Genomic DNA, 10,956 nt, shown 5'->3' with positions numbered 1-10,956 from the left:
ATTAGCGATGATTGGTGGTTGTATGGCTTGGGGTCGCAGGGGGGGGGGGGGGGGGGGGGGGGTGCAGGGGACAGCTTGGCATGAAGCCAGATGGAGATTGCAGGGCAATAGAGAGCGGCTATTGTCTGGTCATCCACAGCATCATTCTACCTCATGTCTTGCTACCAATTAGTGCAGCAGTGGACCCAGGTCATTGGGTTTAATGGCCAATTCCGATCCCTGAAATGCATCACAGTCTGAGATTATTATTTTTTTACCAGTATAAGTACACTGATAAGATAGACAAATGCCATTTGGAATAAGAGCAAAAATTAGGGCAAATAACCCTGAAGTCAAAAAGTGCAGTGTGTTTCTCCCTGATCATCAAGTCTTATCGCTGAAGCACAGCCACAGTCAGACATCTGAAGCAGGGAACAAGGAAATTAATCTTGGTTTCTGAGGAAGAACAAGGTGTTCTAGTTAGATGTGTTTAGGCAAAGGGATGGCAGAGTTCAAACAGTGTTACAGCTGAATTAAGTGTGCCTCTATAATCCCTATAAGCCCACAGCAGCGCTCTGCTCAGGAATCAACTTGTTTATCACACGATTTTTCCCGACCAAGCATTTCACACTGGATTGTTTCACCGTAACTCCTTGTTTTCAAACCCTGTTGTTTCAAGTATCACCTACAGAACTATATGCATGACCTGCAACTTGTCAATTTGACCCCAATAATCATTTTTCCACCATTGTATCCTTCTTAATTCTCACTGCTTTCAATCAACACATTTCCATCATCTTCTTATCTTCCTTCTCTTTGCCAACTGACGTTTACTGCAACAGTTGTGACAAAAGAGTCAATTTTCCCATTCAGTTAAAAGAAGGTGACATAGTAATTCTGTTTGCAGACAACCATGTGACAGGAGGACGTCAGTGTGGACATTGAAGAGACACAATGTCAAAAAGATTACAAGGCTGATAGTCTGAGAGCACGTGGCCATGCGTGGGTGCACACGCACACACTTTAGTGCGGGACAAAGCAACAAATATATTTATATATTTTGTTATTGTTTGTGACATGCAGTTGTTAAGGTGAATACATCATAGAGACTTTGTCTATTTGTAGTTAATAGTTGTGTATGAGTAAGTGTGATTATGCATACTTACAATGAAGCTGTGTCCCTGCAGGTTTGTGAACCAGCGTGTCTGCTGTCTCCCACTGATGAGTCCAGTGCACAGTAGTAAACACTGAGCTACACTGGAGCACCAGTGCACAATTCCACTGCAATTTAAAAAGACATCCATCCATTGTACGACTCCACTAATTTGCTTGCAAGACGTAGGAGTATCTGCAAACCAGGGTGATTCTAGTGCTAAGTGAAAGCTGAGCCAATGAGTGAAAAGCCCTGGGCCGTGAAGGGAGAATTCGCCCCTCCAGTCCAGACGTCAAGGTCCAAGTCAGGTGCCAGCTTCACTGCTCCACACATCTGCACATCCTAAAGACGGTAGAAAGACAGAGCACAGCAACAGCCCACTCCTGCCACTGCAGCTGCAACTGCAACTGCAAGCTCGACACTGAAACACACTAACACGATCCTGCGTACTCAAATCAACCTCCCCCTGCAGTCCAAGCACTAACAGTTTTTGTTATGCTTTCCCCACAGACGTCCATAAAATTCCAAATGCTCAGTGTCCCCACAGGTGAAGATCCTCATATGCAGAGTCCTGGAGGACAGAGAGGGAGCAGAGCAGAGTGTTTTTTCAGGAATGGCATTTCCTCTCAGATCACTGTGTCCTTCTCAGCCTCACAGGTCGGTATAGTCAGGCTGTGTTTAAGCAGATGACACCAGGCTTCCCAGCTATAGATCACCACAAGAACACGCCCACTGCCTACTGTAGCCTCCTTCCAACACAGCATCATCCACTAGCTGTCCCCACTGCTCTGTTTCTCTCCTATCCCTAAACTGCTATTTTGTGCATGCTGTGTTACCTCAGCCTATACATATATATATATATATATATGTATGTATATATATACACACACACACACACACACACACACACAATAACACACTGGTAAGTCAGTTCATGTTTTTGTCTCATGTGTATCGCATGTTTTTGCCTACTGCACTGTAAATGAAGCCTGGTTGTTTTTTGTTTTGTTTTTTTTTTTGCTGTTTTTTTTTCCTGCTTTCAGCACCACGGAGAGCTCTCTGTGTTGCAGGGGGTGATACGCTGGGGGTGTGTTGCTGTTGGTGGGGAGGATTGAGAGGGTGAGAGAGGAGGAGTCACTGGGTTGCCAGGGTGTGACCTCATTAGACACCCTCCTCTCACCCCCCCCCTCCCCCCACAGCAACCTCTGCAATCTCCTCCCCCCAGCCCTCCCAGCCCTCCCCTCCAACAGCACGTAAACAAGACCACGACACAAAAAAACACTTGCAGAGAATACATTGTTGTATATGCAGTAGCCAAAATAGAGCAACCCCACAACAGAGCAGCATGATAAGCATTAAACAGTATAAAAAGAAGAAACAATAACATATATTTTCCAATGTGCAACTTTTAAAAGACTGGAGCAAGTTTGCATTATATCTGCATAGAAAAGAACGGCAGCAATTCATGAAGAGTTTCATGCTTTGTTGACACTGTGGCTGCTGTGCTGGTGATTGTTTGTGTAACGGAAACACTTGTAAAAAGGTGCAAACCAGGAGTTGTGGTGAGCTGACCTCAGTCTGTGCTGCAGACGTGCAGGGCTGCACTACTACGGATTAATATTGTCATCACAAAAGGATTTAGGAGCAGATATATGTTGTTTTCCTCTCTTCCCTTGTTTCCTCTGTTCTCCCATCCATTCTCCCGCCCCTCCTCACTTTCTCCCTCCTTCTGTCTGGCACTTGGCAGGGTGGGGGCTAATTGCTGTGGCAGAAAGTCACAGGCAGTAAAATGAGGTTTTTACAAGCATGTGGCGGTCACTTTTAAAGAAGTAATTGGGATAATGAAGTTGTGAAATTAAAGGAAGGGGATGCAAAAAAGAACAGAGTTAAAAGATGTCGAAGGTCCATTCTATAGGATTGATAATGATTAGAAAAGTATAATATAATAAAGTTAGGTCAAACCTTAGGATGACATTACATGCTTACAGACTATAAATAGGTAAATGCTATGGTCTTAATGAGATAAAATGCTAAAGTGTTGACCCCTCCCGGCCCCCCTTTATGTTTCCACTGTAAGGGATGTGGACGACTGGTCACGGACAAAGGAAGTAATATAATCTGGACCGATTCAGCACATTCACACATCAACAAACAAAAACACAATGACAGCGCCCTGACCTCAGTGCCTGGTCCATACGTGCAATCTCAAAGGCAGCAGTTAAATCCCATTGGAGTTCAATGAACGCAGACAGAGAAGAAATCTCAGGGGTTAATTGGGTTAAACAAATGTTTCCACCTCTGGTTTTTTTTCACCAGTGCTTTGTTTTTCCACTACACTGGAGGACACTCCCTCAGGGACAGAGTGTTAGACATGTCCCCAACTTTTGATTCAAACACTTCCTGACACGTAAAGACCTCCGTAGAGATGAGGAGGAAGAACTGCTGGATGTAATGCATTTTACCTTGTTGTAGATGCATGTATTAATAAAGATAATAGAAAGATAGAATAGATGTATTTATAAAAGAATTCCATAAAAAATGTATTGCTGTATATGTATGTAGGTAAATTATTCACAAAACGCCAGTCATATCCAATGAGTCCAGGTCCATTGAGTCCAGGTCCAGGCATGTATTTACTGATATATTGAGATTGACTGTTAACACACAGAGATTATGACATTATTAATGGTGTGCAAACACAGACCAGTGTGTCCTGAAGCAGATGCCTGGTGCTCAGTTCAATCATGCATGTAATGACGTTGTATTGATCCACTTCTGTAGCAGGCTAATGAAGAGTCTTTAAAAACCATTACACCAATCAATTAAATGCCACAGAGGAAGCAGAGTTATTGTAACAGGGCCGACGGGGCTCCATGGTAGTGTTTGGAAAGGCTTTTGCTGCCAGAGGTGTGTGTGTGTGTGTGTGTGTGTGCGTGCGCGGGAATTGGCATTCGGCTATTTGGTGCAGCTGAGTGTACTCATTGTGTTCTCAATGAGTACAATTCAGGTCATATTGAGGAAGGCAATGGCAGGGCTGATAGTGAGACAGTGCCACTGAAGATGTCAGACTCTCATTAAAGATGTAGGACGGCTTACTTCCACTCCTCACATCAGCAGAGTGAAGTGGAGCATGAGGTTCCTTCTCTGACCGACACTGTGAAGACATGGTTCATGTAAAGAAAAGTTATACAAACTGATGGAAAATCCAGTCATATCCATTTACTTTCTTTATTTAAAGATAATCTGGCAATATTTTAAAATAATATTTTATTCAGGCTCTGATACAAACAGAAAAGAGTCTAAAAGATTTTATTTGATTGATTATTAAAATGTTTAATTCCTTAAGTTAAGAAACTCTGCTGCTTGGACTTTATTAAATCCTTTTTAAGCTCCCATGGGCCACACAAAACGGCTTGGTTGGCCACATTTAGCCCCCGGGCCTTGAGTTTGACACGTATGGTCTATCGTCTCACAGAATTATTGTTTGTTGTTTATTGCATGGTTTTCTGAGTTCTTCTTCTCTGTTCTAACTGTTGGGAGTGCATTGCATTTATGAACTTCCAATGTTTGATATTATGGCATTTTCAAGATATGCTGCTTGTGCTTTTTTTATACACATGTAAACTTAAGCTCCTGCTGCACTGTGTTTAATCAAGCTGATTAGAATTTGTTTATTACCAGTTCCTTCCACTGGAGATATCAAGTCCAGACATGCTTCTAATAATCACTTCCCAAACTTTTCACTGTTCAGTGAGACATGGAGGTGAAAATAACGACTCAAGTCTCACACATAGGATGGGCTTCAAACGGGGGGTAAATCCCTCTCCAAGTCCTCATTTTCTGAAACCAGAACTAATGCAACTCAGTCCCAAAGGGCACACATCAAACATGAACAAACATGAAGATTGAGAACTAGGATTGGCTTTCGGCATCATGACTAGTTTGCAGTCCTACTTTAAAAGAGAGATCATGTAAAATTATGACAGAATTATGTTGGAATCACCAGCTTCAGTTTATTGTAGCTCCATTCAGATTGGTTTCTTATGGCAATGAAATGGTCAATTCTGTTTCTTGCACATCAATCTATCAGTCTCCAAGTTTAAAACTCTACGTTACAACATATTTTATTGACATTATATAAAGGAAATTGCTAATTGAACGGTTTTTTTCAATTTTAATCTTCAGACTACCTTAACTACGCAATCATAAATTTGTAGACTCATTCTATAGACTCGTGGTAGAGAAGGACGTCTGGCGCCCTCTCCTGACCAATAAAGAACATAATTACATTTGCTGAGCAAAAATCCAAATTTCCTTTTAAGACAGGGTTTTTGACGTTTTTTTTTTAAACCAATTGTACTGCTCTGTTTAATTGAAGTGATTCAGGACAGTGTGCTGATGACTTAGGGCGCACTCATGATGTAGGAGCTTATTAAATCAAGCAGCTAATTATCTGATTACACACACCTGTGGTTTCCTTATCCTGTGTTGTCTAATGTGTCTCTTTACAGACGTTTACGACACAACACAGCTCCGTGAAAAAGGTATGATCAAAACACGAATTCGACTCATGTACATAATAAATACAGCAGATATGAATCGAATATTAAAATCGTTAAAAGGAAAAAAAACGTTGTGAAAGTCGAGTAATGGAATTTAAATGATAATGTCAAATTCTCAGGCATTCATAGAGAATACAATCTACAGTATTTTGCCATAAATTCTTGGTAATCATACTAAATTGAATATACACTAATTGTTTTATACAGTAGCAATACATTGATAGTCAAGATGCTTAAACAGGCACTAGTGAGTACAAATGTAATTAATAATATTTAAATAAATTGTAGTTCTATATATTTCCAATTGCCACAAATTGTTATGTATGCAATTACTTTGTTTGGTCTGCGACACATCCTGTCATCTTTTCTAATGCAACATTTGTATCAAACTAGAAGAAAACTTTATTTCTTATTTATATTATGAAACCACTTCGAAAAAAAATAGTGGTACGTTTATCACCGCAGTACACTAAGAAACCAGTAGATGACAGTATTCAATAGACACACCATCAGTACGCAGCCTAAAGAAGGGTAAAAGTAGTTGTATTAATTCTAAATACAGTCATGTTTAAAATTATTAAGAGTAGATTATTGTGAGATGATTAATCTGTAGGTTGTGTCCCAAAAAGGGATCATGGATAAGATGGCATATTTAGAGAAAGTACAGCTCCAGAGGTCCAAGGTAAGAATGTTCTCTTTAGTGTTAAATTCAGTATTTTTTTTTTTAATGTTCAAATTTGTTGAAATGCTTTGCCCATAAACCGGGTGCACTAGTCTTAGAGCAATGAACCAGGGAAATGAGTTGATGACATTCAAACTTGTTCAATGCGCCCTCTGCAGGGGTTGGAAGGGAACTGCATACTCTTGATTACAAACACCTTAAACAGTGAAAGTTTTGTGTAGATTTTCCTGTTGACGATTCTCTCCCTGTCCTTCCATCCATTCTTTTTTATCTTTTTTATTGACTAATGCCTGTCCCTCAGCCTGTCTGTCAATCACTGACTCAGCCTGTCCCCACAGGGACGTTGGAGGGGTGACACTCATCTGAAGTAAACAGAGAGGGAGGGGAGTGTGCGCAGGGCTGTGGAAACAGGCGTGCAGACAGTCCACCACTGCAAAGTGTGGAGCGCGGGACAGACTGGCTGCAGTCCACATCACTCTGCACTGTGTCCAGCAGGAGAACCACAGCTCTCGCCTACAGTGAGTCGCTCACACTCATTCCAACCAATGATGTGAGAATCAGACGTTCTGTCAGATGTTCAAAAGTCATCGTCGCCTCATTGTACTCCTGCTCCATCCGTACCCAACACTGTCACACACGCTGCAGCCCGGCTCCAGTCATACAGTTCATCCACGAGGACACCTGGTGTGAGATGCGGCAATGTTCCGAGGAGTATTCTCACGCGTGAACTCTTGCCGGTGCTTCTGGATTTTCACCGTGCAACTGTTGTTTGCGGTGCATGTGGTCGACGTGCAGGCGTACAGCTGTCATGAAGTGAGGACCGCGTTCCAACTGCGGCAAGTCGGACCGCAGCACCGGGTCCCGGATACACCTACCACAGGTGAGCACGTGGGTTTATTTCTCCACGGAATGTGTTTATTTTTGTTTTCCCAAACGTAAGATGCATCTAAAAAAACAAAAACAAACTTCATCTTATTGATAACATCCTGTATAAACCTTTATTGAACTGAAATATTTCTAAAACACAAGTGGATCCTTTAACTGTTATTCTCTGGGGCTCAGTTTTTCAACCTGACACCAAATTCCATGAATCTTGTCTGTGATGATGAAGTCTGATACTACCACAAACATGTATTCAATAAATTACTTAGGAGTTATCACATTGACGTTGCCCAATCTGTCACCCTTATCTCATCTTTGAGATTGAAAGCACCAGAGCTTCTAGTCTGTGCCACCCACAGCTGCTCTTCACATGTGGGCTGTATGTGGAGATTAAACTCTTATTATTTATTATTATTAAATAATTCTGAGCAGAGAAACACCTCAGCACATTTGAAAATGACTGAGAGATGCAGTCACCACAATTGTGTTCATCTCCTAATATGTGGATATAGTTAGTTATAGTACTGTGGGTATACAGTATAGTGGGGGTGTGTGATGTACACCCTGTAGATTGATTTCCACACGTCAGCACCACCAACACTTTTTGGCCAGTAACCCTCCAGACATTCAGAAAAATGTACACTCATTCAGACGCCTACATAAAATCTATACATTTTATGTTGGAATTCTTCTGTCAGGTTTCCCAGATTTTTGTCTTTTGTCCGAATGATGCTTGAAATCAACTTCAAATTCCTTGCAGAATTTTTGGTATGTGCTGCCTTCATGCACACTGAGCAAAAGTTATTTTCTAAGAATGGAGATTGTTGCCAAATCTGTTTTGGAGGCAAAACATGTTTTTAGCAGATTCGGGCTCTGGTTTAAATATTCTGTTTTGACTTGGAAGTTTTTCTCCAAGCAATTTTATGTTTTGAATGAAAGTCATGTCTCTCATGTGTGGAGCTATTAATTTTAAATCACTCAAATACAGATTTTTTTTTTTATGCAAGTGGAAGGCGTCAAAGATACGTGCCTACCAATAGTAGATATGCAACATAAAACTATACGTATGACCGCAGACGGCGGACCTCACTGTGTCACATGTGGGTCTGTGGCAGCTTAAGTATCACCAGTCTGAGCTGAGCAATGCTGAGTTGGAAACATACCTAGAGGTGCATTCAACCCACTTGATATGTTTGTTTAGCAAGGTGTCACTACTAGCAACGGAGGGTGTCAGTTTGATCTTATGCAGCAGGGTTTACGGTTTGGATTTAAATACTTTAGGCAACTATGGTCTACAGACCATGTCATCAGTCTCGGAGAGGGTCTGATGACAGGCACAGACAGTCAGTACAGCACTGACTGATGCTGTCAAACAATATATATATATATATACTGCATATTGTTATATAAGTAACATATTAACTTTATTTTATAGAGATAAACATATTTTTGTGTAGTTGTGGCAGTTTTAAAAATGTTTCTTCTTTTTGAATCTCACTACAAACTTTGGCTCCTTGGTTTGAACTTTTCAGCACTATAAATATTATGTTTGATTCGAAAAGGTTGGTTTTGTGTGGGTTTTCCTCCTCAAATTCTCTGCCTCCTTCGCAGCTAATCAAACATCGCTGTTGCTCCACCAGGACACTTGACGCTCCTATACTGTTTTGTTTTTATTTGCACCTCTGTTAGATGCCGGTTTGGGTCTGGTCTTCAAAGCAGCCAATGGAAGGGTTGCGACGGAGCAGGTCATTTGGTGTGTCGTATGTGTGTTTACCAAATTATGCAACTCTGCTTCAGTTTTCAGATGGAATGCCAACGTAAGCAGCCTCAAAATTTGAAGTGGCAAAACTTCAACTTTTTTTTTTTGGAGCTTGGTGTTTTTATTAGGCACACAGGGCTGCACTTCACTGATGTGCGGTTAAACGAAATCTCACTTAAAAGCTACAACCAGGGCCGTTCCAGCAGGGTAGCTAAAACTCTGAGCAACACGTTTTGACTTTGAATAGGTTTCCCACTTGGTTCTTTTATTTAATCTTAGCCTGTAAACTCTGCTCACACCATGTTAATGTGACAGTTAATGTAATGTTTACAGACAGTAAGAGTTTTCTCTTACATAAAATAACTATTGGATTATTAAAACATTTGCTTTCCACAACTTTCCAGTTTGTGGACCAGGTCACAGTTTGAAAAGAGTGACTTTGTCGTAATGCCAGATTCATCATCATAAAGATTGGGGACAGTTTGTGACACGAAGTTGCTTCTTACCGTGATTATTTTGAAGAGTTATGATCACTTTGGCATTATGGTAGACAGCCAAATGCCCCATCTTGAGATTACCACAGGGTTCTTGAATGACCCTCTGGAGATAGATCATTCAGATAGAAGGCTGTTTGCAGTGCTGAGCATGACTCACTACTTCTGCACTTGGCTTCATGGATAATGTCCTCAGATATGATCAACAATTTTCAGCTTAGTTAAGGCTATCTGATTGAGCAGAGCTTATCTGATTGCATGCATAGCCCCCAAAGGACGCCTTTTGACATTAACAATTATTTTTTTTGTGTGATACAGGAATATCAGGGCAAGCGATATCATGTGCTAATTACCCAGGAGTTTGTTTTCTTGTCGCCACCTTTTAAATTAGTTGCAATATCGCTAAGTCTTTGATTAGCTTTGGTTATTTTGAGCTCTAGTGTTTAGTAGACTTTTCTCACAGAGATATCCTACACGTGGGCCACACCTACTCCGTACACACTTAAAAACCATTATGGCTCTCCATTTTCTTGTTCTGGCCAACTGTCAGCCTCCCACCTCTGTTCACTCGAGAAACTGTCACGCAAGTTTTGTAAAATTGGCTGCTGTTAAAATGATAAAAGTAGGCAGAGACACTATACAGTGGGGAGTCCACCCCAACAGTCCAGTCTAACCCTTGACGCCCCTGTCTGAAGCTGAGGACACTACACGGCGCGGCCCATTGGAGTTCAGCTTAAGTTACCGTGATAGATTCAGTTGCCATTTCATTAGTTGAATAGATTCTCAGGTATTTCCCCAATTATATAACCATCTGGACAGACTAACCATCTCCTGCTCTAAGAATAGAAACAGTACTTGAAAGAAGAGATGCTTCCATATCTGGGATGATAACGTTATTATTTTGCCAGATTATGGCTGAGCATTGCTTTGACATGAGGTTGCTGCATCAGGGGTGCATCAATCCTTCACTGCTTTTTTTTAAGAACTGTCTGTCCACCCTCCTTCCTGTGGTGTGACTGTTGTCTCTGTCCCAATCACTGAAGGCAGCTCCAGTGTCTGGAAAACTGAAAATAGTCCATTTATTTTTCAAAGTTGCCCAAAACTGCAGGTATAGAGAAACAACTCTTTGACTTGTTTCTTTTTAATGTGGTCGTCTTTAAAAGCCAATCAAAACAAAACGTTGTTACTTATATGTCACTTTACTTAAAGTAAATATGCAGTGTGTTTACAAAGTAAACTGTTTTCCTGTGACAGGAGGAAGCTGATGCTTGACTTACTTTTAGGGAGGAGGAGTCTTGTTCTATCAAAATACTAGTGAAGAATCTTGAAGACATCAATGTTAAATCAAAGCTGCCTTTGAACCTCTTCATAAGGTGTTATTTTGTTTGTAATGTATGAAGTTATATACGTATTTGGTTAGCATAATATTTTTTTCAGGGGCACAC

The 10,956-nt window shown here is 41.0% G+C and overlaps 2 protein-coding genes across 3 annotated transcripts in view; one reads left to right on the top strand and one right to left on the bottom strand.

Annotated features, from left to right (window-relative positions):
- Positions 1–1,920, bottom strand: part of nyap2b (neuronal tyrosine-phosphorylated phosphoinositide-3-kinase adaptor 2b) — a 17,110-nt gene extending 15,190 nt beyond the window's left edge. The window contains exon 1 of the mRNA XM_008334035.3: positions 1,146–1,920. The gene's annotated coding sequence lies outside the window, so the exon portion shown is untranslated. The remainder of the gene's footprint in view (positions 1–1,145) is intronic.
- A 3,226-nt stretch (positions 1,921–5,146) lies between these two features.
- The window catches only part of LOC103396027 (glypican-5-like), an 81,925-nt gene continuing 76,115 nt past the window's right edge, over positions 5,147–10,956 (top strand). Inside the window, exons 1-3 of one of the 2 annotated variants that reach the window (XM_025052379.1) lie at positions 5,147–5,676; positions 6,715–6,894; positions 7,022–7,256. In XM_025052379.1, coding sequence (XP_024908147.1) covers positions 7,076–7,256 — 181 coding nt within the window. In that variant the 5' untranslated portion in view covers positions 5,147–5,676; positions 6,715–6,894; positions 7,022–7,075. Of the gene's footprint in view, positions 5,677–6,714; positions 7,257–10,956 lie in introns of both variants that reach the window. The other variant, XM_008333950.3, reaches the window with a different exon arrangement.

This window comes from Cynoglossus semilaevis, chromosome 20, assembly GCF_000523025.1.
Source record: "Cynoglossus semilaevis isolate Cse_v1.0 chromosome 20, Cse_v1.0, whole genome shotgun sequence".
Classification (NCBI taxonomy): domain Eukaryota; kingdom Metazoa; phylum Chordata; class Actinopteri; order Pleuronectiformes; family Cynoglossidae; genus Cynoglossus; species Cynoglossus semilaevis.
This window is presented reverse-complemented; position numbering and strand designations above follow the sequence as displayed.